Source organism: Podarcis cretensis, assembly GCF_951804945.1.
Source record: "Podarcis cretensis genome assembly, chromosome: 17".
Lineage (NCBI taxonomy): Eukaryota > Metazoa > Chordata > Lepidosauria > Squamata > Lacertidae > Podarcis > Podarcis cretensis.
This window is the reverse complement of record NC_137187.1, coordinates 36,811,723-36,838,472: the sequence shown is the minus strand read 5'-3', so window position 1 is coordinate 36,838,472 and position 26,750 is coordinate 36,811,723. Positions and strand designations below refer to the sequence as shown.

At 45.5% G+C, this 26,750-nt stretch overlaps 3 protein-coding genes across 3 annotated transcripts; all 3 read left to right on the top strand.

The window, feature by feature from the left end:
* Nucleotides 1-2,101: 2,101 nt before the first annotated feature.
* On the top strand, nucleotides 2,102-3,070 carry LOC307206733 (olfactory receptor 1f45-like; the record flags this gene model as incomplete). The annotated part of the gene is made up of 1 exon (XM_079960126.1): nucleotides 2,102-3,070. One exon carries the CDS (start codon nucleotides 2,102-2,104, stop codon nucleotides 3,068-3,070), a length of 969 nt encoding a protein of 322 aa, XP_079816252.1.
* A 9,093-nt stretch (nucleotides 3,071-12,163) lies between these two features.
* Nucleotides 12,164-13,114, top strand: LOC307206130 (olfactory receptor 1468-like; the record flags this gene model as incomplete). The annotated part of the gene is made up of 1 exon (XM_079958921.1): nucleotides 12,164-13,114. One exon carries the CDS (start codon nucleotides 12,164-12,166, stop codon nucleotides 13,112-13,114), a length of 951 nt encoding a protein of 316 aa, XP_079815047.1.
* Nucleotides 13,115-18,958: 5,844 nt separating this feature from the next.
* Nucleotides 18,959-19,939, top strand: LOC307206129 (olfactory receptor 1f45-like; the record flags this gene model as incomplete). The annotated part of the gene is made up of 1 exon (XM_079958920.1): nucleotides 18,959-19,939. The coding sequence occupies one exon, from the start codon at nucleotides 18,959-18,961 to the stop codon at nucleotides 19,937-19,939; it is 981 nt and encodes a 326-aa protein (XP_079815046.1).
* Nucleotides 19,940-26,750: the final 6,811 nt, after the last annotated feature.

Genomic DNA, 26,750 nt, shown 5'->3' with positions numbered 1-26,750 from the left:
GCCCATGCCATTGAAATGCTCTCCAGTTTGATACAACGTTTATATGCTCTTCTTTGCTGCTGCTTCAGTTTATTTACTTCAGTGAAACCAATGTCCAGGTATGCAAGTCGTTCTTGCCCTTTCAACTTTGCAAACATAGCTGGGGTTTTCATTACCATTTGGCATGATCGACAGTTGATTACATTTATCCTCTGTTCTCTGACTTGTTTTCTCACCGGAATTCCTGCTTCCCATCAGTTCATTAATTTCACATTGAAATCTAAAGGTCCTGTTTTATGCTGACTGCCGCCTTAAGCTAGTTGCACAATCTCCAATTGCTTTCCCTCCATATAGGAAAGCAGAAAACATTTTATCATCGTCGTCATTACTATCCCTTTGTCAACAAGGTGAGCCTGAACCTTGTAGGTAATATTCTGCTATGTTTCCAGGGTGGTGATTGATGCTGCACAGGTGACACGATACAGCATAGATGGTGACCCTGTGGTCCTCCAGGTGTTTCTGGACTGCCATCATCTCTCATGCTTGGGCCTACTGTCTGGGGCTGATGGGAGATGACGTCCAACAGCATCTGGAGAGCCACAGGCTCCTCATCCCTGCTATACAGCTCCAAAAGGAACAGGATAAAGGCAGGAACCTTATTTTAGAAACTGCTGAGCTTTTTCATAAATGCCTTTTTCAAGATGCCCAGGTATCCCTCTGAATGTCATTTTGCCGTTGTCTCTGGGGAAAATTAGATATTATTTATTCTTTTAAATATGTGTTCATAATCTGGCCATTTTCATTTTGGAAAAAAGCGGGCGGGGGGGGGGGGGGGTGGAGCAGCTGCACAGAGCCTAATCCAGAAAGTGTTTCTGATCTGGACACTATTTCCGCAACATTAATCTCCCTGGTACTGTATTTGACCCCAGCAGCACTGTTTGCAGGAAACAACAATTATTTTGGGTGAGTGCAGAGGTAAATAATGAATTCCATTTTCAAACTCAGGGAGGCTGACTGGCAGATGAGCAAACAAGTGGCAAATGCAGTTCAACGTAAGTAAATGTAAAGGGATGCATATAAGAGGTGGGGGAAGAAGAGGCCAACTTTCAGAATTTTTTAGCCATGAGTGAAATCAGAACTGTCAGTTATTTGGACACCAGGCTAGAGAAATCTCTGGTATCCAAAAGAGCTGCTGTTATCCCCTCCCCTTTAGTGAACCTTTCTTTCTTTCTTTCTAGTACTTGGAGTCTCTGTAATCCTGAAGACCTACTAACTTCCCCACTTCCCCCCTCCCTTTCTTCCTAACAACCAAGACATATCTTTCCTCTGGTAGTTTAATCTGAGAGAAGGTACTCCCTACATACTGTTTTCTTCAAATGCTACCACACAGTAAGAAGCTGAAATCCAAGCAGTCATTAAGAATACAGTCTATAGTTAACCTAGGTGGAATATAGCCAAATATAAAAACTGGTTTGGAAATGTTTCTTTAAGCATTTTTTAAAAAGACATTGAATTTCCCATAAGGCTCACCACTGGCATCTAGTGTCACATTGTATGTTGCACTTAAAACATACTTAAAACGTTTATTTGCAGCTGTACAGCTGAGTCCCTACAGTACAATGGTCTGCACACCTATTCAGAAGTAAGGCTCTTTGTATTTAATGGAGTTTACTCCCAGGTAAGCGGGTACAGGATTGCAGCATTGGAATTCTTGTGAGGAAGGAGTAGAAGGTTCGTAGTTAAGGAGTCAGTGCAAAACCAGCAGATCCTGAATAAAGCCAGCCTATTCTTTTATTCTTTTATTAAATTTCTGTGCCTCCCTTCATCCAAGGATCACAGGGCAGTTTACAGTATAGAAACACAAAAACGCACAACACAGTAATAAACAAAAGCAATACCCTCCCTGTTTAAAAGGCCATAATTATCCAAAGGGCACCAAGGTAGAGAGGAAGCCCAATCTGTCTGCTTGATTATAATAAGATGGTCACTGTTTCCCCTTCCCTGCATCTATCATCTTTGAAACTAGATTTTTTTATTTTATTATTGCATAAGATGAAGTATAGAACCTGGGTGTAGATAATAACATGATTCCATTTCTTTTATTCTCATTCTCAGCAGAGCCATGGAAAAGGGACAAGACAACCAAACCAGCTTTGCTGGATTCATCCTTCTGGGCCTCTCCTCTGCGCCAGAGTTTGGAGGGCTCCTCTTTCCCGTCTTCCTCTTTATGTACCTAATTAGCCTTCTGGGGAACCTCTTAATCATCATCCTGATCTTCTCCAACAGCTCTCTCTTCTATGCCCCCATGTACTTCTTCCTCAGCCACCTGTCCTTGGCTGACCTAGGATTCAGCTCCAACACTGTGCCCAAGATGCTGCACATCTTGGTTTCTCAATCAAACACCATCTCCTACAACGGCTGCCTGGCCCAACTGTATTTCTTTGTGGTCTTTTGCACCACAGATAACTTCCTCTTGGCCTCCATGGCATATGACCGCTACGTGGCCATCTGCCACCCGCTACATTACACAACCATCATGAGCTACAAGCGCTGCCTGCTGTTGGCTTCTGGGTCTTGGCTCCTGTCTTTTTCCCAGGGAATACTGTATATATCTACGATCTCTAAACTTTCCTTCTGTGGCTCCCGAGAAATCCCCCATTTCTTCTGCGACATGCACCCTTTGCTCAAGCTCTCCTGCTCAGACACCTCATCAGCTGAAACACTGCTCATGATTGAAGGCACAGCAACAATGCTTGGCCCTCTCATACTCATTCTCCTCTCCTACCTCTTCATTTTATCGATGGTTTTGAAGGTTCCATCAGCTTCTGGGAAGTATAAGGCCTTCTCCACTTGCAGCGCCCACCTCACCACTGTCGCCATATTCTATGGCAGCCTGATGGGCACCTACATCCGCCCCTCGTCCACCTACTCTGGCTCCAGATTGAAAGTGGCATCTATATTCTATACGGTGGTGACACCAATGCTCAATCCTTTCATATATAGCCTGAGGAACACTGAGATGCACGAGGCAATGAGAAGGCTACTGAGACTTTGGTTTCAGAGGACAAGAGGCATAGAGGATATGAGATGATTAAAGAGTCAGCCATACATCTGTTTGGAAAACCAACAAAGAGGGCAATCAGTGGGAAGATGCCAACTTTTATCTAGCTTTTCAGCCATTTGCTACATATATAAAACCACAATATTTGCTCCAGCTAAATTTATACTGTAGTTGCTGGACTGCTTCTGAGTACAATTCAAAGTGTAGCCTTCAAAGCCCCGTTTGGCTTAAGATGGAGGTGTCTAAAAGAAAGGCTGCTTGCTCCATGGGAACTTTCCTGAACACTGAGGTCATTTTCTGCGTCCTCACTTTCAGACGTTAGACATGTAACAACTCAGGAATGAGCCTTTTCCGTGGTGGCCACACACTTCTCTTCAAAGAGAGACTTGCCTGTTGACAAATATTCAGGGGAGGCACCTTAGCTTGGAGGTAGAGCAACTGCTTTGCTTGCAAACAGTCCCAAATTCAATCCCAGGCACCTCCAGGTAGGGCTGCTGTCAGTCCATGTCAGCAGGACGGAGTTCTCTGGACGATTGGGCTGAGATGGTATCAGGCAGCTTTCAGTGTGCCTCTGCTCTTCACTGCCAGATGAAGAACTTTTAAAATTCCCCCAGGTCTTTTAATATACCTTTAAAATCTTCTTAAAGATACAGGCATTCCAGTGCTGTGTGCTGATTATTTTTAATTATTTAATTAATAATTTAATATTTAACTATTTTTAATAGTTAGGTTGCAAGATTCCTTTCAACAGAAGGCTGGCATATCAAATGCTTTAAAGTAAAGAAATGTATTTCTTCTTATCCACCCCCAAATGGATCTATGCATCTAGATGAAATGCAGGACAGAGATATGAATAAGAATGCATTCACATTCTCATTAGAGCCATGGAACAAACTGACCTTACTCGATTCATCCTGCTGGGTCTCTCATCTGCACCAGACTTCCAGGGACTCCTCTTCCCCATTTTCCTCTCCTTGGGCTTCTGGGGAACCTCTTGATTTTCTTGCTGATCTTCTCCAACACCAGCCATTTCCATGCCCACGTGTATTTCTTCCTCAAACACCAGTCATTGACTGATCTAGGAATCATCTCCACCACAGTACCTAAAATGCTTCCGATCTTGCTGGCTCAGACACACACCTATAGCGGCTGCCTGGCCCAGCTGTACTTCTTTTTGCTCTCTTGCACCACAGATAACTTCATTTTGGCCTCCATGGCATGAGACCGCTATGTGGCCATTTGCCACCTACTACGTGACACCACTATATGCACTGGCTGTCGGTTGGCTGCTGGGTCTTGGCTCCTGGCACATGCCCACTCTCTGTTGTATGTTCTTTAGGTATCTGGCTTCACCTTTTGTGCATCTCGTAAAATCCTCCATTTCTTCTGTGACCCTCTACCCTTTATTGAAGCTGCTCAGATACTTCCTATGTTGAAATGCTGCTGGTCAGTGAAGGTACCACAGCTGCTCTTGGACCGCTCATCCTCTTCTCCTACATCTTCACTGTACCCAAGGTGTTGAAGGTCCCATCAACCTCTAGGAGGCACAAGGCCTTCTCCATTTGCAGCACCCAGCTCACCACTGTGGCCTTGCACTATGGCAACCTGAGAGGCATCTACACCTGCCCATCAACCACCTACTCTGGCTCCAGATCAAAAGTGGCATCTATATTCCATACTGTGGTCACCCCTGTGCTCAATCCTTTCATGTACAACTTGAGGAACAATGAGATGCAGAAGGTCACAAGGAGATTCTGGAGGGCTTGGTTTCTGAAGCTTGGGGGACCTATGAATGGCACGAAATGGTCCTTCAAAGAATATATGGCATGGAGAAGAAGGCACTGAAATAGTTCAGAGTGCTTTTTGCCACATAGCAGCTGCCCTTTGTACTCACTTTCATGGGCCTTCACAACTGCAGCTGAGAGGCAGCCATTTTTCTGTGGTGCAATGCTATGAAGTCCTAGTCTACATTTCTATGGGGGGGGGGACTACAATGGGATTGAGCAGATGAGACCAATAGTGGGTCCAACAGTCAAGAAGGTGTTTTCTGCACACGCTGTAGAGGGAAGTGAGAATAATAGAATCACAGAGTTACTTTAGTCCAACCCCCTGCATTGCAGGAATTGAGGGCAGTTGAGGATCATCAACCTGGGAAAGTAACCCACTTGGGAGAAGGAAAACTCTGGTCCTAAATCTCCATTGCCTTGCAGGACATCTTTGGGAGAAGAAAAGGCTAAAGAGTAAACCTTACACAAATCCGCAGAGGAGTCCCTATGACAGCTGGATGGTGCCTTGTGTGCCTCCTTCCAGCAACCAAGATGGTGCCAAACATATTGCTCTGCTTTCCTTTGGACCACATCAGAGAGGCCGAAAGCGGGGTCCTGTTGTCTGGGCAGCCCAGAACCTCCAGACACACTGCCCAGGCTTGTGACCTGAGGAGGTCCATTCGGTGTTGCTAATGCAGAGGTTTGACTTCAGCCCCAGAGGCACTGTTTCCATTGTCGCTCAAGACAGAGGGACATCAACAACAACAATCAAAAACCTCTGCTTGCCCCTGACCATTGTCCATGCTGTCTGGGGCTGGTGGAAGTTGCAGTCCAGCAACATCTGGACAGCCAGGGGTTCCCCATCTCTGTTTGATGGCATTTCTTACCTTTTTATGCTGCTTGAGTTGTACTTCTGTATAATAATAATAACAATAACAATAACAATAACAATAACAATAACAATAACAATAACAATAACAATAACAATAATAATAATAATAATAATAATAATAATAATAATAAATAATAATATTTATGTTGCACCCTCCCCAGCCAGAACCAGGCTCAGGGCAGCTAACATCAAAATATATAATACATTAAGACATAAAATTCAGCAATCAACTGAAATACAGCTTAAAATTGGGTTAAAATCAAAATAAGATCAGATGACTACCCGCAAATTGTAACTATAACTATAGGGGTTGGGAACCTTAAGTACTCACCCGGCTCAGCTATTTGTATGAGCTGATGAGAAGAGTTAGAGAGACCACTTATATGCAGGGTCTTGGAAAAGGAGAGGGGTCAGACTGAGCCCCGACCAAAGGCCTGGCGGAACAACTCCATCTTGCAGGCCCTGCGGAAAGATGTCAAGTCCCGCAGGGCCTTGGTATCTTGTGGCAGGGCGTTCCACCAGACTGGGGCCAGGGCCCTGGCTCTGGTTGAGGCCAGTCTAACCTCCTTGAGGCCCAGTACCTCCAAGATGTTATTGTTTGTGGACTGTAAGGTCCTCCACGGGGCATACCAGGAGAGGCAGTCCCGTAGGTACAAGGGTCCCAGGTCGTATGTCATATTAGTTACTTATGTATAGTGATTTTAGTTAACTGAATTTTATTGTAAACCACTGTTGTGAATTGTATTAAAGGCTGATACATAAAAGGCTGATATATAAATGAATTCATAATATAATTCGTTCTTTATTTACATTCACAGGGTGACTTACAGTAATATTAAAACACATGGCAGAGCAATCCTAACCCTCAGGTCTACTGGCAGAGGGGAGAAGCCTAGACTGGAGAGAAGTGGAGGTGCTTCTCCACTGAGAAAGGACATCCACCACAGAGGAACTCCCTGTGTTTACAGATAGATCAGTGAGTGTAGCCTCTAGCCAACAGAAGGCCCTGATATGGGAACTGTTAAGTTGTGGGTGAACATATCAGACGACACAGTGATTCTTCAAACGGCTATTGTTTATTCGCAGGCCAGGACAGAACTGAACTGAAGGGCTCAGTCAGCCTGCTTATATAGAGCTCCAGTACTACGTTACTGTAACAACTTTCTAAAACTATCCAATCACTGAACGTCACTTTCGATCCTTCATTTGCATAACTATCTACAGTATCCCCCTGCTGGCCCAGGGTGAGAACTTCAGTACATAACAGGAACAGAATCCACATTTTCCTCTTCACAGAGCAGAACCCTTAACTACACAGATACAGGCCAAAAAGAAAATGAACTCACAACTGAACTTCCACAGTCTCTCAAAGGGACCTATTCCATGATGCACATCCTCCCAGCCCCAGGTATAGGATACTCCCAACTCTATAGCCTGGTACCAAGAAGCTTTAGGTGGGGAGGGAGGCTGCATATGCATTCTGCAAAATATCACTGAGGCAGGAATAGTGCATAAGTAGTGGATAGATTAGGGACGCAGGTGGCGCTGTGGGTTAAAGCCTCAGCGCCTAGGACTTGCCGATCGAAAGGTCGGCGGTTCGAATCCCTACGGCGGGGTGCGCTCCCGCTGCTCGGTCCCAGCGCCTGCCAACCTAGCAGTTCGAAAGCACCTCCGGTTGCAAGTAGATAAATAGGGACCGCTTACCAGCGGGAAGGTAAACGGCGTTTCCGTGTGCGGCTCTGGCTCGCCAGAGCAGCGATGTCACGCTGGCCACGTGACCCGGAAGTGTCTCCGGACAGCGCTGGCCCCTGGCATCTTAAGTGAGATGGGCGCACAACCCCAGAGTCTGTCAAGACTGGCCCGTACGGGCAGGGGTACCTTTACCTTTTAGTGGATAGATACTGAACCCTCCACACAACATGCTCCCCCAGTGTTACTGCATTATTGCCATCCAGAGGGTCACTCTTGCACTACAGCAATACAAAAGCAGAACAAAAATATCCCTGGAAAATTTGTGGCATGGAAATGGAAATGCAGTATGCCTGCTCCAAAACTTTTGCAGAAACTAACAGTATTGAAAGGGGGACGATGTATAACCCCAATACCATATGATATGTTAAATTTGCTATTACTATATAGTCCCATAGGATGCGGGTGGTGCTGTGATCTAAACCACTGAGCCTAGGGCTTGCCGATCGGAAGGTCAGCGGTTTGAATCCCCGCAATGGGGTGAGCTCCGATTGTTCGGTCCCAGCTCCTGCCCACCTAGCAGTTCGAAAGCACGTCAAAGTGCAAGTAGATAAATAGGTACCACTCCAGCGGGAAGGTAAACGTCATTTTCGTGCGCTGCTCTGGTTTCGCCAGAAGCGGCTTAGTCATGTTGGCCACACAACCCGGAAAAACTGTTTGCAGACAAATGTTGGCTTCCTTGGTCAGTATAGCAAGATGAGAGCCGCAACCCCAGAGTCGTTTGCGACTGGACGTAACGGTCAGGGGTACCTTTACCTTTTATATAGTCCCATAAACCTTAATGTTTAAGAAATTTTATATAAGCCAGATGGCTGGGGTATAAATCATATCATCATCATCATTATTGACAAAATATTTTCATGTAAAGATGGAATAAACGTTTGGATTGCTGTAGGTTACATGGAGTATTTCTGAGTGTTAATGATGGATTCTTAAAGTTCTGATGCAGATTTGGACTGATTTGGACATTAACACAGTGGCAAGAAGATGATCAGAATCCCCCTTCGGATCTTGAAATATGGGTTCCCTCAACAAAATTTAAAATTCGGCTTTGTAATTCGGAATTTATGTGATGTGATTTGATTTGATTTGATTTGATTTGATTTGATTTGATTTGATTTGATTTGATTTGATTTGCCGGTTAATAAAAATTATTTTTTTAAAAAAAATAAAATAAAGTTCTGATGCGGAAGATAACTGGAGATGATTAGTGTAATATTTCTATTCTCTGTTGGTATGGTATTTTTTCTGTTGGATGGAAATAATAAAAATAGTAATAAAAGATTAGAGAAATTCAGGGGGAAATATACATCATAAGATAAAACTACACATTAAGATACATGTCAACTACATATGGGAGTCGATCTGCCTAAGCAAAAATGTTTTCAGCAGATGCCGTAAACAGCGCAACAATAAAAATAAAGGATTTTCTTTTATATAACTGCTGCCTGCTTCTTTGGTGCAGAGGTGGACAGAAGGTATACTGGGATCTACTGATAAATCTATCTGGGTGACTTGTAGCAGATCAATAAGTGAAGTGTTTCTTATTTCCAGTTGTTTATCAACGACAGCAGTGCTACAATCAATGCTATTTTTCTAGAAAAAGAGGCGCCGGAACTCACCTCCCTTGTTCTCCTAAAATGGCAATGGTGCCCACCTGAGAGGTGCCAGAACTGAGTTCCGGTAAGTTCTGATTGGAAAAAAAAGCCCTGGCTACAACCACTTTCCCCACCTAAATTAGACTGCTGAAATGAAGATAGCTAATCAGGGGTGGACTTTTGAGTCAAAGACCTTAAGTTCAGTTTAGTTCTGGTTCTGAAAGCCAACTCTTAGGGCTCAGAATGTGCCCAGAAGCCCCTTGCTCTTTAAGTCTAACAATATTATCTTCTGTTCTTGTCTCTGGGTGGTAGATACTCGGGGGTGGACAGGGGGCATCCTAGCAACAAACAAAGTAGATCCAACAAGCCTTAAGTCTGCCACATCTGTGCTTGCAAACACCACTTGAAACACCCTATGGCCATTCTTCAAGTGGAAGGAGTGGTGGCAATGGAAGATTCCCAAGTGAAGGGAGCTGTTTCGAAGTTAACAAGTTCCTTGTGGGAAACACAGTGCCAAACACCACTGACACAGGGAAATAAAACATGTCCCTCAGAGACATAAAGCATCTTCTCAACTGAAAAATACCCCACTGCCATGCAGATGCGTACTCTTCCATGCTGCAACAACCCAGGTTTGGACTCAAGAAAGGAAGATAAATCTCTTTTGTAACGTAGGGACTGCAAGACCAGCAGTGACACTGCACAATAGACAGACAGAAAAATCTAAATGACTTCATTTTTCTGCAGCAGAGAGCCTCGCTAACTCAACATTTCTGGCTGAGTCACAGTTCTAATGGATTGTCATGCCACAACTTTCCCCTGCTCGCCCCAATTCCCTTTCAACCACTGGACCTCATTTCATTTGCTCACTTCCTGCTGGAATCTGATGACTTCTTCCACATTGAGATGACAACCTGCTGAGCAAGTTGGACATTGCTTACCTGGTGAGCACCTGCACTGTATAAAATCTGGGTTGCCTGGAGCCAGGAATCTTTGCTAACCTGGGATTGGGCCTTGTAATTGCCCTGGACCCCTCCAGCTGGGGGCTCAGAGCTCTCCTGCTTTCTATACAGGGCATCCATTTCGTTTGGTTCCATTGCAAACTCTTTCCACACAATGTTGATTTGCTTATGCTATCTGCTCTCTCCCAACTAGTCCTCCTTTGGAGAGAGAGGATGTAATTCAGCCGTTTTGAGATATTTTCAAGAGCAACGGCAGATCAACTCAACATGGATCAAACAAGAAGGCTTATGGTGTAGAGCAGAAATGAATTTACTTTCACACACACACAAAAATCCCTTCTGTGAATGTAAATGCCTAATATCCCCCAGTGTTTCCTTAGAGAATGTGTTCTAACAGCAGTTACAGTAATATATATATATATATATATATATATATATATATATATTGTTTAATAGATTATCAATGCTGTATTGATTAGTTAATATGATATTTGCTTTAATTGTGATGTTTAGCTTATTTTTTTAATTGCTGCTTTGTTAGCAGTGTCTTATAGATTGAAATTGCTTCATTGGTGATTTATTGATTATTTTGTATTATTTATGTTGTACTGAAACTAAGTTAAGGTAAAGGTAAAGGTACCCCTGCCCATACGGGCCAGTCTTGACAGACTCTGGGATTGTGCGCCCATCTCACTTAAGAGGCCGGGGGCCAGCGCTGTCCGCAGACACTTCCAGGTCACGTGGCCAGCGTGACAAGCTGCATCTGGTGAGCCAGCACAGCACACGGAAACGCCGTTTCCCTTCCCGCTAGTAAGCGGTCCCTATTTATCTAATTGCACCCGGGGGTGCTTTCGAACTGCTAGGTTGGCAGGCGCTGGGACCGAGCAACAGGAGCGCACCCCGCCGCGGGGATTCGAACCGCCGACCTGACGATCGGCAAGTCCTAGGCGCTGAGGTTTTACCCACAGCGCCACCCGCGTCCCTAGCAATTACAGTAATTAAAGAAGGGGAATGAATCTGTTAGGTAGGCAGCAGTCAGCATCCAAGATTATTTATTTATCATCGCATTTATGTGTTTCATTTCTAAAAGATTTTCCACAAGGTGACTTGCAACAAATTTCAGAGGTACTCAGAAGGATCCTTCTAGGTTTACAGACCGACAGAGTGGTATCTTGAGGACTCTGCTGTTATGGATGTGATTCTTAATGGCAGGAGGTTTAAAAGAAACATTTCCTGAGATGAAGGGATGAATGAGGTAGACCATCTACTGTTCTCTCCTTCCTTTTTTAGTCTGATTCATTCTCTCACTCTCTTAATTTGAGAGCTCCTCATGTGTCCACTTCCATGCTTTAGCACAAACCCTGAAGGGAAGGAATAATTTCTCCAAGAGCAGGTACCATGTAGTTTAGAAAATCCATGGTGTGACAACTGAGATCATCTCATGCAGATTGCTGTTGTCATTTAGTGATGGCAAAGGGATGCATTTACTCCCCACCTCCCATAAGCACACACTCTGTTTCCAGTCACATGTAATTCCTCCTCAAAGGCATCTGTATCTCTGGTTATTATGAGACATAAAATAATAATAGCAAATGCTTCAAAAAATTGACATGATTTCTCTCTCTCTCTCTCTCTCTCTCTCTCTCTCTCTCTCTCTCTCTTTCTCTTACACACACACACACACACACTTATATAGAGCACATTGCAATACTCCAAGCAGGAGATAACCAGAGCATGGGCCACTCTGGCAAGACAGTGCACAGGCAGGTAGGGTCTCAGCCTGCATAGCAGATGGAGCTGGTGGACAGCCGCCCTGGACACAGAATTAACCTGTGACTCCATGGATAGCTGTTAGTCCAAAAGACTCCCAGGCTGTGCACCTGGTCCTTCAGAGCACAGTTACCCCATTGAGGATCAGGGAGTTCTCCACACCTGCCCACCCCGTCCTCCAGAAACAATACTTTTGCCTTGTTGGAATTCAACTTCAATACATTAGCTGCCATCCATCCTCCAGCCACCTCCAGACACTCATATGGATGAGCAAGCCTCTCTTCCCTTTCCCCACCAGCCTAAGACATTCACCTTGGTCCTTTTAGTGGGTGTGTCAAGAAGTTGTACATGCCTGTCTCTCTTCCCTTACTTTTCACAGCTGAGCCATGGGAGAAGAGAACCACACGGGCCCATTGCAGTTCATTCTCCTGGATGTCTCTGCCCAGCCAGAGCATCAGCATCTCTTTGCCTTGCTCTTCCTCACCATGTACCTGTTGATCCTTCTGGGGAACTTGCTGATTGTCCTACTGGTCTACTCTGATGCTCACCTCCTCCACACACCAATGTATTTTTTCCTTAGCCACCTTTCTTTGGCAGATGTGGGCTTTGCTTCTGTGATTGTCCCCAAGATGCTGCAGAACCTCCTCTTTCAGGTCAAGACCATCTCCTATGGTGGTTGCTTTTTGCAGATGTATTTCTACATGGCGTTTGGCAACACAGACAGCTTCATCTTGGCTTCCATGGCTTATGATTGCTACGTGGCCATCTGCCACCCATTACAGTATGCCACACGCATGAACCACAAACGTTGCCTCCTACTGGTGGTTGGTTGTTGGCTCCTGGCATCTCTCCATTCCCTTCTGTATACGCTGTTAATGTCCCATCTGACCTTCTGCTCCTCTCAGGAGATCCCCCAATTCTTCTGTGAGATCTACCCATTGCTGGGACTTGCGTGCTCAGACACAAGCACTGTGAAGACCACAGCTCAAATCGAGGGCTTTTTGGATATTTTGGGCCCATTCTTCCTCATTGTGATTTCCTACATGTACATTTTTTACACCATTCTAAATGTCCCATCCACCAGTGGGAAGCGCAAGGCCTTCTCCACGTGTGGTTCTCATCTGGCTGTGGTAGTCCTCTTCTATGGCACCCTCTGTTGGGTCTACTTGCAGCCGACCTCCTCCAGGAAGTCTGACCGGAATAGCATTGTCGCTTCTCTCATGTACACTGTGGTGACCCCCATGCTGAACCCCTTCATTTACACCCTCAGGAATAAGGAGATGAAAGCTGTTTTGAGAAGACTGATCATCAAGATGAAAATGGTTCAAGGATGTTAGAAGACAAAGGACACCAGGGAAGATTTAAACAGGCTTCGTGGTCACCCCTTCTCTGTCAAAAACCATATTTAAGTGTGGGGGATGAGAGATCTCTGTGAGTCCTCAGCATCCTGATCCAACATAAATTCCAGAATTCTTAGGGAGAAGTTAGAACTGGTATGTAAAATCAATACAGCTGATTTTCACCAGATTTTTCTGCTTAATAAAATACTGAGTGATGGGGTGTGATTTATTATGATTAATACGCATTTATCCCAATCTTCTTCAATGGAGCTCAGGGTAGTTTACATTACTCCTCCTTGCGACACTCCTGTGTGGAAGATTAGGCTGGGAGAAGAGGCCCAAGTTGAAATTCACCAACCCTGATCCCAAAATGCAGAGACAATTTTGCCCCCCCCATTCACTTGAAACTTCCCCAAGATTCCATCCACAAGTTTGTCAAAATGCACTTTTGATATGAATTCTAGCAGCTCCCAGGATCTTTACAACCAGAGCAGCGCACGGAAATGCCATTTACCTTCCTGCCAGAGCGGTACCTATTTATCTACCTGCACTTTGACGTCCTTTCGAACTGCTAGGTTGGCAGGAGCAGGGACCAAGCAATGGGAACTCACCCCATCACGGGGATTCGAACCGCTGACCTCCGGATCGGCAAACCCTAGGATCTGTGGTTTAGACCACAGCGCCACCCATGTCCCACAACAGTACCAAAACACAACAGTAGAAACTGTTAATTGTTATATATTTTATAATGGTATAAAAATCTCTGGAATTTAATTGTTACAAAAAAAAAATGCGAGTTAATTGGAATCTAAGGGAAAGGAAGATCCTGATCATTTCTATTCGGTATGTGATATTTTATTTCATACAATTTCAGATTTACTAGCATTTCTACTCATGAGAAAAATGGTTCTCACGATTTTAGATTCTGTTATTATATGTTTACATTTTGTATGCCCTGCCTTTAGTTGGCTATATTAATGATTTTTTGTCGTTGTTTACTTGTCTCTGTGGTTCCATAACAATATGAAAACTAATAAAAATAAGTTTGAAAAATATATTATATAATGAGCTCATCCTGATTTACTTGCACATAGCTTCCACACAGGTTAGACTACATCTGGTCTTTACTGAGAATTAATCTGGGTTGGTTTGTCTTCTCACTGTTATAGGACAGTGAGAAGATTTGATTTCCTTGCTTGGTGTTTATGTATCTTCTCTCTTCTTAATCCACACTTTTCAGTGCATTTTCCTATCACTTTAATGACCACAAGAAGTAGGGGTTTTTTCCATAAAGGGTGATAGAGCAATCCACTTAAATTGCACAAACTTAAATTTTCCAGAATATGCTTGACTGCCTCAAGTATAAAACCGACAGTCTGGAAGCACTCAAGAAGAGATCACTCCCCATAAATAGCAGAGTGTTTCTGGAGATTTCATAGATACTTGTCTCTTAATTTGGAAGCTAACAGGTAGAGTGCCACACCACTCCCAAGGAATACAGAGAGATAAATCACAAACTAAACAACTCTGTTTGTAGTTTACAAAAACTCATTAATTACAAAGGCAAGCAGTCCAAATATTTCTGAAATAAGTCCATGAGAGAAACTCTCTATGTGTATACTTGTGCTGGTGCGGTCCCAATGGAACTCCTACAACAAGATACCCAGATTTCATTCTCTGTTTCTCGAATCTTCTTCTGGTCGACCCAAAAAGGAACTATACAATGGCAGTTAAATGCTGCACCAAATACAGTGGTACCTCAGGTTAAGTACTTAATTCGTTCTGGAGGTCCATACTTAACCTGAAACTGTTCTTAACCTGAAGCACCACTTTAGTTAATAGGGCCTCCTGCTGCTGCTGCGCCGCCGGAGCCCGATTTCTGTTCCTGAAGCAAAGTTCTTAACCTGAAGCACTATTTCTGGGTTAGGGGAGTCTGTAACCTGAAGCGTATGTAACCCGAGGTACCACTGTAGGTCATCTCCATCCTTGGAACAGCACTTTGCTCATCTTTCAAAAAAGAGCAAAGTCCAAGCTTTGAGATACCGAGTTTCGCAAGTCATTATTATTTTGGCATTGTATATATATTATTTAAGGTTTCATGTAACAGAAGATGTTGAAATGCTGTACATTATTGTTAATGAGTTCTTATAAACTACATACAGTGGTACCTCAGGTTACAAACAGTCCTGCTTACGAACGCTTTGGGGTACGAACTACACAAACCTGGAAGTAGGTGTCCCGGGTTGTGAACTTTGCCCCAGGATACGAATGCAATCCACTTCCAGGGCCGCAGGAGGCCTATGTAGGGAATGCACACCTTGAGTTAAGAACGCTTAGGGTTAAGAACGGACTTCCGGAACGAATTAAGTTTGTAACCCAAGGTACCACTGTACAGAGTTGTTTAGTTTGTAAGAGGTAGGTTGCCAGCTGATACTTTCATTCCATCCCATCCATTTTGTTTCTTACATTCCCTATCGTCCTGTAAATTTGTAAATGCAAAGATGACCATGGAAACACCATGAAAGAAACCTCTGCAAACATTGCCCCATTCCGGGAGGCTTTACATTATTCCACTACTTTGCTCCCTAAGGGACAGATGGTCTTGGCCTTACATGTTGATATGGATGGAACAGTGGAGAACTGTGCCAATTAACAAACTCTCTGTGGCACAGTTCTCCACTGCTATCAATGCTCCTGGGGCCTGTTTCTCAGCCAAATGAAACAGTTTATTTATGTATCTATTTTATTCATATCACACATTTCTCCCACTTGCGATTTCTCACAGATCCTAATGGTCAAGGAGGTGTTCATTGCTGCAGCCCAGCAAAATTTCAACCATCAAGAGGCCTCTTTCCTCCTTGGAGATTGCACAACTTCTATGAAATGAAATATATGCTCCATTCAGGATTACAAGGTGCAGAGGAACTTGTACATCCAAGATGGAGAAGGCATCCTGTTAATTTTAAACAACTGCCACCTTACACTTTGTAATGTTTTTATCTGTCATCCAAATAAAAGAGATCTTATTGAGCCTGCAGGAAGGAAAAAAGAATCTCTCTCAGCCAGTTTCCAAGCGGGCTACGATGCTTTCTTTCCTGAATGGATATATTTTCTACCACACACAGATTCCTGTTTTGTCAACAGTTTTGTGCACCAACTTTGTGGAACTAGCACCTCCTTATCAGGTGAGTCCCAGTCACTTTATTTATGAGCCATATAACCGGTGTGCATCACCATCTCCTGCTCCCATAAGTCAGGAATGGAGAATTAATGGTCCAGATGTTGAACTTCAATTCTCTCCGTCTTGGTGGCTGGGGCTGATGGGAGCTGGAATTGAGTGAGGAGGACTGAAAGTATGAGAAACATGGAAGCCAAATCCAGACATTTTGGACACTGGACATTTATTTACTACTTCTATAGCAATTCTTCATCACATGGTTCTTTTTATGCAGTTTAAAGTAAATAAGATTACAAATTCCAGGGAGGTACCTAGGAAACGGCCTCATATTGCCCAATCAGACCATTGGTCCACCATGAGATTCTCAGATGATGGGCGGTATAGAAATGGAATACATAATATAATAATAATAATAATAATAATAATAATAATAATCCTCTTTTAAAGTCATCCAAACTGGTGGTCATCCTGTGGAGAACATTCCATGGTTTAAGTAAGCACTCTTTGATGAATCAATGAATCACCTTGATTGGTCCATGCTGAATCATGCAGTGTTCAGCTTATTTGGATGGTACTGATTTCTAGTATTATGAGGGAGGTGAGAAGAACAATGCACAGCGTTCCAGTTCACATATTTGTATGTTGACATTATGATATTGACATAGGGCAGTTTGATTTTTCAATCCCTTCCCCAACAATCCCTAAAATGGAATTTGCCTTTTTCGTGGCTGCCACACACTTGGTCATTGTCTTTGAGTTACATCAAGACAAACATGTTGAATACTGTATCTTCCAATTGTTCCAATTGTTCATCAGTATGCAGATGATACCCAGCTCTACCTCTCTTTCAAATCAGAACCAGTGAAGGTAGTAAAGGTCCTGTGTGAGTGTCTGGAGGCGGTTGGAGGATGGAAGGCGGCTAACAGATTGAGGTTGAATCCTGACAAGACAGAAGTACTGTTTTGGGGGGACAGGAGGTGGGCAGGTGTGGAGGACTCCCTGGTCCTGAATGGGGTAACTGTGTTCCTGAAGGACCAGGTGTGCAGCCTGGGAGTCATTTTGGACTCACAGCTGTCCATGGAGGTGCAGGTCAATTCTGTATCCAGGGCAGTTGTTTATCAGCTCCATCTGGTATGCAGGCTGAGACTCTATCTGCCTGCAGACTGTCTCGCCAGAGTGGTGCATGCTCTCGCTTGGACTACTGCAATGTGTCTATGTGGGGCTACATTTGAAGGTGACTCAGAAACTACAACTAATCCAGAATGCGGCAGCTAGACTGGTGACTGGGAGTGGCTGCTGAGACCACATAACACTGGTCTTGAAAGACCTACATTGGCTCCCAGTACGTTTCCAAGCACAATTCAAAGTGTTGGTGCTGACCTTTAAAGCCCTAAACAGCCTTGGCCCAGTATACCTGAAGGAGCGTCTCCACCCCCATCGTTCGGCCTGGACACTGAGGTCCAGCGCCAAGGGCCTTCTGGCAGTTCCCTCACTGCGAGAAGCCAAGTTACAGGGAACGAGGGCCTTCTCGGTAGTGGCACCTACCCTGTGGAATGCCCTCCCACCAGATGTCAAAGAGAAAAATAACTACCAGACTTTTAGAAGACATCTGAAGGCAGCCCTATTTAGGGAAGCTATTAATGTTTGACGGACTATTGTATTTTAATATTTTGTTGGAAGCCGCCCAGAGTGGCTGGGGAAACCCAGCCAGATGGGCAGAGTATAAATAGTAAATTGTTGTTGTTGTTGTTGTTTTCCAAAACTACATAAAAAGAGGTGTGGGAAAGCCCAGAATATAAGGAGGAAAGGAACAGGAAGCAAGCAGCCCTGATGCTATAGAAGAATGGGAGCATTTTGGGCCTTGTAAAATAAAGTGACTTCCCCCAAAGAAGCCTGAGAACTGCAAAGGATGCTGGGAACTGTAGTTCTATGAAAGGTAAAATACAGTTCCCAGGATTCTTCAGGGGAAGTCATGCTTTACATGTATGGCATGAATGTAGCCCACATCTCCTTAAGAACCAGGATGGAAGAAAATAAACAGGGGCATATAAACAAGGGCATAGCGCCATCTGCCAGTGCCTGGAGCGGGTGCACCCATGCCAGGGGGCACTCACCCAGCCCTTGCTGCCGATGCCGCTGGGTAGGCACAGGGCACAGCGGGTGCTCTTCACCCTCTGTGCCCCCCAGCCTTCACTGCTGCCAGGCAGGCATTTGTACGCCGGGCTGGGGGCAGGGCACAGAGGGCAAAGAGCATCTTCTGTGCTCCCCAGCACCTGTTGCTGACGGGGGGGGCGCTCATGTGCTGGGGGGGCGCTGGTTCATGCTCCCCCCAATGTGCGCCTGGGGCAATGGCCCTCCTGGCACACACACACACCCCACACACACCATGGGACATAAATGTACTGAATAAATACAACCCTATCTCAGTAAAGGCTCACACATTTTGCCGCACAGACATGTGATGTAGGTTGTAGTCTTGATTCAAATGTTTCTGTGTGTGTCTTTTGTGAGCTCAGCTGCCACATTCTCCAAAGGGAAATCTGTGACCTGCTGCAGGTAAGCAAGACCCAACTGAACACTTCTCGTTGTGTGGCTAAGTTGCAAGGTTGCACAGCACCAGTTAAACGGTATCTTGGTCTCTCATTCCCATTTACAGATGTAAAATGGCCAGAAAGAACCAAACAAGCATCTCTGAAATGGTCCTTTTGGGTATCTCTGCCCTAGCAGAACATCAGAGTCTCCTCTTCATTCTTTTTCTCTTCATCTACCTGTTAACCCTACTAGGGAACCTTTTGATAATCCTGCTGATCCGCTTTGATGACCACCTCCGTTGCACCCCAATGTACTTCTTCCTCAGCTACCTCTCGCTGGCAGATGCCATGTTTGCTTCCACCACTGTTCCTAAGATATTGATGAGTTTGATGTCCAAAACCGAAACCATCTCCTTCAATGGCTGCTTGATCCAGATGTATTTCTTCTTGACATTTGGCAACACTGATAATTTCCTCTTGGCCTGCATGGCTTATGACCGCTATGTGGCCATCTGCCGCCCTTTACATTACACCACCCTGATGAGCCACAAGTGCTGCCTCATTTTGGCATCCGGGTCCTGGATCGTTTCTGCTCTCCACTCCTTGCTCTACACGCTTCTGGTATCTCGCCTGTCTTTCTGTGCCTCTAGGGAGATCCCCTACCTCTTCTGTGATGTCTATCCTCTTTTGGAACTCTCCTGCTCTGACACAGGGCTCATAAAAACTCTGGTGCAGACAGAGGGAGTTGTGGATATCCTAGGGCCTTTTGTTCTCATCTTCATCTCCTACATCCACATCTTCTGTGCTATCATGAGAGTCCCAACTACCACTAGGAAGCGCAAAGCCTTCTCCACCTGTGGCTCCCACTTGGCTGCAGTGGTCTTGTTCTACGGCACCATCAGCTCCCTCTACTTCCAGCCTGCCTCTGCTTACGCAGCCCAGAAAGGCACCGTCATCTCTCTCTTGTATGCAGTGGTCACACCCATGCTGAACCCCTTCATCTACAGCCTGAGGAACCAGGACATAAAGGCAGCTGCACGGAGGCTTCTGTGCAGAATCAGAGATTTTATGAGGAAGCAAGCACCTGGAAAAGGCACAGTGTCTTTTTCATAAACGCATTGAGTGTGTTGCTTATGGTGGTGATGTTGATATATTAAAAAATACTGTCCATAAAAAGAATAATCAAGGTGGCTAGAAAAATCAATAAAATACGCCAAACAATTTAAAGATTAATGTTGCACACCAACTACAGCTGCTAAACAAACCTAAACAAAGTAGCAATCTTAGAAATAGTTAGAGTTGCTACCACACTTGGTACAGTGGTACCTCGGGTTAAGTACTTAATTCGTTCCGGAGGTCCGTTCTTAACCTGAAATTGCACTTTAGCTAATGGGGCCTCCTGCTGCTGCCTCGCCACCAGAGCAAGATTTCTGTTCTCATCCTGAAGCAAAGTTCTTAACCCGAGGTACTATTTCTGGGTTAGCGGAGTCTGTAACCTGAAGCGTATGTAACCTGAAGCGTATGTAATCCGAGGTACCACTGTATTGACTGTTCCACACTTGGGAAAGACACATTTTGCTCACCTACCTTTGACAAGGAACCTCCTTGATATCAGGTATGCCTTCCCTGTTCAGCCTTCATCCCCACTCAGAAAATCCAACTTTTTGTAGGACAATGGAGTAGCTTTGAAATTACTCCAAGGGAAGATGACTCATCATCACACAGCAGAGTGGTGTTTGCCAGTTATGGATGATGTAGGAATTTCCTTCTCTGTAAGTCCACCTCTCCTCTCTATGATGGAGCTCAGAATGGGACAGCTGCATATTTCTGCATGGCAGGGAGCTGCACTAGGGGTGTCCAATTTCCAAGAGACTGTAATCAACCCCCACTATAAATAAACTGGCAGTGATCTACCCATTGAATTGACCAAAGTTGTTGAGCTTTTTTGGGGGGAGGGTCAGCCAAAGTTGTTGAGCCTTTTTTTGTGTTGGGGGGGGGCATCAGGGTCCCGCAATCGACCAGGATCGACCAGGTACATCCTGCGATTGATAGGTAGATCATAATCAACCTGTTGGACACCCCTGCACTCAGGGTCGCTTCCAACTCTACAATTCTAAAAAGCAACATAACAGTTACCGTATTTTTCACCCTATAGGATGCACTTTTTCCCCTCCAAAAATGAAGGGGAAATGTGTGTGCGTCCTATGGGACGAATGCAGGCTTTCGCTGAAGCCTGGAGAGCGAGAGGGGTCGGTGCGCACTGACCCCTCTCGCTCTCCAGGCTTCGCGGACCTCTCCGCAAGCAGCAGGAGCGCTCCCTCTGCTTGCGGAGAGTTGCCTACATGCCGAAGCCTGCACGCGCTGAGCTCAGCGCTCCAGGCTTCGCGGACCTCTCCGCAAGCAGCGGGAGCCAGCGCTGGGGTCTCACGGCTTGCAGAGAACTGCCTGTTTGGGGACTGGGGTCGGGGGAAGCTTGGGCCTCCCCCACCCCAGCCCCGCGCCTGGGGGGAAATAATTTTTTTTCCTTTATTTCCCCCCCAAAAAACTAGGTGCACCTTATGGGACGGTGTGTCCTATAGGGCGAAAAATACGGTATATATTATGTGTGACTAACTCCAGTTAATATCCTAGCAGCCACATTTTGAACCAATTGAAATCTCTAAGCACCCTTAAATGCACTTGACTTTCGTTGTATTATTGTAGTCTAGTTTGCATATCATAAATACATGTGCTGTGAGTTGGGGGCAGGGTGCATGCCTGAGACTCTCTTAATTCCTGGATCCAGCAAGGTTTCAGTTGCTGAAATAGCCAGGCCAGCTTCCTGATGAGGTAATGGTTCCCCAAGTACGGGTCATTAAGGTAACAAAGGAAGTGGCTCTGTGTCAGAAGACAAATGGGTGGGCCCTCTCCCTCAACTGGCTGTTGGTTATAAAGACAAAAGCCAGAGTTGTGGGGTGTGTGTGTGTGTGTGTGTGTGTGTGTGTGTGTGTGTGAACGTGTGAACTGGAAGCTAGAAGCAGGCTGCAGGCTGAAGCTTGTGAGGGAGAGACATGCTTGATTTCTGCTGGAATCCAAGGCTGTGACTATGGGATCCACCTTCGCCGCATCAAGCAGTTGGTCCCTTACCTTTCCCGCCCCGACTTGGCCACAGTGATCCATGCGACGGTCATCTCCAGGCTTGACTACTGTAATTCGCTCTATGCGGGGCTGCCCTTGAAGCTGTCCCAGAAACTCCAGCGGGTACAGAATGCTGCAGCGAGGCTCCTCACGGGGTCTCTGCCATGGGAGCATATTCACCCAGTGCTTTTCAAGCTGCACTGGCTCCCGGTGGAGTACAGGGTCAGATTTAAGGTGCTGCTTTTGACCTTTAAAGCCCTTCACGGCCTAGGACCCTCGTGCCTACGGGACCGCCTCTCCCGGTCTGCCCCACGGAGGACCTCAAGGTCCATAAATAGCAACACCTTAGTGGTCCCGGGCCCTAAGGAAGTTAGATTGGCTTCAACCAGAGCCAGGGCCTTTTCAACTCGGGCTCCGGCCTGGTGGAACGCTCTGCCTCATGAGACCAGGGCCCTGCAGGATCTGATTTCTTTCTGCAGGGCCTGTAAGACAGAGTTGTTCCGCCTGGCCTTTGGCTTGAAGCCAATTTGATTCCCTCCCTCTCTCTCTCTCTCTCTCTCTCTTTTTCTTTCTTTTCCTTCTCCTCCTGCGATGAGGCTACATTTTAATATTTTAATGTTCCATTATTTTAATGTTGCATTTTATTTTTGTTTTTAAGTTGTAATCATTCTTCTTGTTTTTATTATTGTTTGTAAGCCGCTCTGAGCCCGGCCTTGGCTGGGGAGGGCGGGGTATAAATAAAAAATATTATTATTATTATTATATTATTATGTGTAAATAAACCATATATCACAAAGACACCACAGTCTCATCTGTCCCTCATTCCGAGGAAAGTGAACCCTGAGTAAGTGCCTAGAACTCCTGGAATCTTGCACCAGTGGGAGATTGGGTTGACGTGCAACACATGGATGACTGTGGCCAAGTCTGACTTCTCCAGGAAAAGGACAGAACAGCTACACCAACCAAAAGTGTTTAAGAAGCCATCCCAAACACCTGGGCAATCTCAGGCAGTGCTGGAGTATCCATAAGCAATGAAGCCAAGTGCAACCCCATCATACACATTCTCCAGGACTCATGACTCCCCAGTAAATAGTATCTCTGTCCTGCTGGATTAATTTTCCACTTGTTCAGGCTACTCCTTCAGTGTACCTTGATAGTAGTTCAGAAATGTCATAATCTCCACCATCTGCCTAGTATGTACTTAAGCGGTCCTATGTCCTCCTTTAAAGTCCTCTGTTGGAAGGCATTCTCTATGTGAAAGGCTGTCTGGCTCCAAGTCCATTTTAAAGATAAGTAACCACTGTGCCACTTGGGCTTGCTGATCGAAAGGTCGGCAGTTCGAATCACCACGACGGGGTGAGCCCCCGTTGTTCAGTCCCAGCTCCTGCCAACCTAGCAGTTCAAAAGCACACAGTGTAAATAAATTATGGTTACCAGATGTCCCCTTTTCCCGGGGACAGTCCCCCGATTTACAAATCTGTCCCTGGACAAAATCCATCCCCAGAATGTCCCCGGATTTCATTTAATGCCCTGGATTTATATTTTAAGTGTTATAGATTTATTAGTAGGGAATGAATGTTGTGTGATTGGTTCAGCAGCACAAGACACATCATATGGGGACTTCTGGCGAGGCAAAATGGCAGGCGCCATGGCAGCGAACAGCTCCTGAAGCCAGACAGAGCCAACTGTGCTACCAGGCTGGCTCCGGGCTGCTGAGACTGCTGCTGCCAGTGCCACTGCTGAGGAGGAACTGGGGATGCCCGGTGCGTCAACTGGGGAACCCGCTGATCCCCCCCCCCTTGACCCAAATCGAGCTGGGAGTGAGAGCACCCAGCCAATTGCCCAGCAGTGCTCTGGGGCCAGGAAAACCCCAGAGCCAATGCAGGGAGAAGAAAGAGATCAAAAGAGGAAGGAGAAAAAGAGGGGAGCCCCGACCTTGCTGCGCCACTGCCGCCATTGAGGAGAAGAGGTAGAAGAGCACCAGGAGGGCAAGGACACGTGGCCGAGCCCAGGCCTGACCCGAGCCTACTCCATGGCGGCTAGCACTCCAAAAGAGCAGGCCGGAGCCCAGAGGAAGGCCGCAGAGGAAGGCCAGAAGAGACCACAGAAGAGAAGATATTACTTCTTATTTTTTTAAAAAAACACCTTTTTTAATAACTTTTCTCTCTCTCTTTTTTTTAAAAAAAGAAGTATCCACAGATTCTTTGAAAAAAATCAGGTAACCTTAAAGTAGATAAATAGGTACCGCTCTGGCAGGAAGGTAAATGGCATTTCTGTGCACTGCTCTGTTTTCGCCAGAAGTGGCTTAGTCATGCTGGACACATGACCTGGGAAAACTGTCTGCAGAAGTGGACAAACACCAGCTCCCTTGGCCTGTAAACCAAGATGAGCACCGCAACCCAAGAGTCATTCATGAGTGGATTTAATTGTCAGGGGTCCCTTTACCTTTACTTTTTAACCCCAAAGGGAAGAGCAAGTATATGGCCCTTGAAGCTGCCTACCCATGACTAGCACCTAGACAGTAGATCAGGCAGGCACACCCAGGTCACCTGCAAAGGCTGGGGAGATTTGTCGTCTTTCTGTTTAAACAATAGTAACTATATCCAAGTTTACACCTATATGTATAAATTAACAGGTACAAATGTTATGCAAATTAGCATCCTCTTTTTTGGAGAGCTGGGTTTCATGGACTGATGAAGTCTCAGCCTAAACCTCAGGATGATGTCTCCTAGTGGCTTCATGTAGACCAGAGATGAGGAACCTCAGACTGGGCTCACCAGGGGTCCCAATTCAGCCCGTGAGGCCACCTCGCCCCAATCACACCCACAAAGGCCTGGTTGCAAAGGAGCACTTTAAGAGCACTCCTTGGGGTTTCTTAGCAAGTGGGAATTGCATTTGGTGCCTTTTGCTCAGAGCATCCAAGGGCAGCCAATACTTGCTGAAAGCAAGGAGCAGGAAGTGAATCATTTGATGTGGGTTAAAGCCTCAGTGCCTAGGGCTTGCCGATCGAAAGGTCGGCGGTTCGAATCCCTGCGGCGGGGTGCGCTCCCGCTGCTCGGTCCCAGCGCCTGCCAACCTAGCAGTTCGAAAGCACCTCCGGGTGCAAGTAGATAAATAGGGACCGCTTACCAGCGGGAAGGTAAACGGCGTTTCCGTGTGCGGCTCTGGCTCGCCAGAGCAGCGATGTCACGCTGGCCACATGACCCGGAAGTGTCTCCGGACAGCGCTGGCCCCTGGCCTCTTAAGTGAGATGGGCGCACAACCCCAGAGTCTGTCAAGACTGGCCCGTACGGGCAGGGGTACCTTTACCTTTACCTAGTATGCAAAGGCAAATGCTTTGCCTGCCATCATAATGATGTCAAGTGATATTTCTGCACCTGGTTGCATTTTATTGAAAAATGAATGTCTGCAGCATTTTAGTGCAATGGTATCCCATACATACATTTTTTTTTATTTTTTTAAAATAATATTTATTCCAGTTTTAAAGGTTACCAAAAAACACACTAAATTAAGCAAGAAAAAACAAAGCAATACATCACAATAGATACAAACAGACAAAAAAAGAAAAAAAACAGCACAGAAAAATACAAACAAAAAACAAATCAAACCTTCCCATAACTTATTTTTCATCTGCTTGTTTCCTTGACCTCCTCACACCTCCCTTTTTTGTATTCTAGTTCAATTAGATATTTCAGCAAATCCTTTCCATCTTTGTTTTTATCCTAATAATTTATCTTACCATACTGTAATTTTACATTCTCTTCTTTCACCAATTAACAATCCATTATTACTTAATCCTTTATAACATTTCTGCTAAAGCCACATAACTTCATTCCAACATCCTTCTAACATTCCTTAATTTTACAATGTATCTGTAAATAAACTTTAAATTTCTTCCAATCTTCTTCCACCGACTCTTCTCCTTGGTCTCGGATTCTGCCAGTCATTTCCACCAGCTCCATATAGTCCATCACCTTCATCTGCCCCATATATACATTTTAATATGGAAAATTTGCCTAATAAACACATTTGCAAAGCAACATTCCCTAATGTGATGGGATAATGAGCTGCTTGTGCGTAAAAAGCTGAATCCCTCAGAGCTTTGCAAAGGTTTCAAAGCTCTGCCTTTGCGGGAGCCCTCAAGGCATGACTCCCTCAATCACTGGCAGAATCTGTCAGTGGGCGTTTCCGGAATTTGTGCCAACATAAGAGTTCCTTAACGGAAACTCTCCTTCGGGATTCTCGGCGTGACAGCTTCCTGCGAGGGGTAGGTGTACCCAGAGGAGGTCCTGAGACCTCCCCGCTGTTCTCACTGGAAGTCTCCTGGAGCCATCCCTCCGACTGAGTTTCTCCATGAACTCTCTCTCTCCCCCTACTGGTTCCTTCCTCTGCATCCGAGGGTCTCCTAGCCTCCGTGAGCCCCTCCACCACCTGACTCTCCGATGGCAGTTCCCTGACACCTAATATAACACACTTTTAATGTTTTAATAGGAGGTGCTGCTGGCCTCTTCCCACCCCCAGGGAGGAAATGGTGGGAGCTGCCCTCTGGAGTCTCCGGGGATCTGCACCCTCTGGTGTGATTCAGAGAAGGCCCCACTCCCACTGCAGTGGCCTTTGATTCCCAGTTCATCCACTGGGTAAGGTTGATTTGATTCCCACCCTTATTCCAAATGTAGCTCTTCACTTCTCCCTTGTCCCCCATATATATCCCCCCCACCTTGTTCCTGATGTAGATCTTCATGCCCCTCCCTGCAGTTGGGGGCATTTCATGGTTCAGCTCAGGTGCCAAAATGTCTTAGCCCTGCCC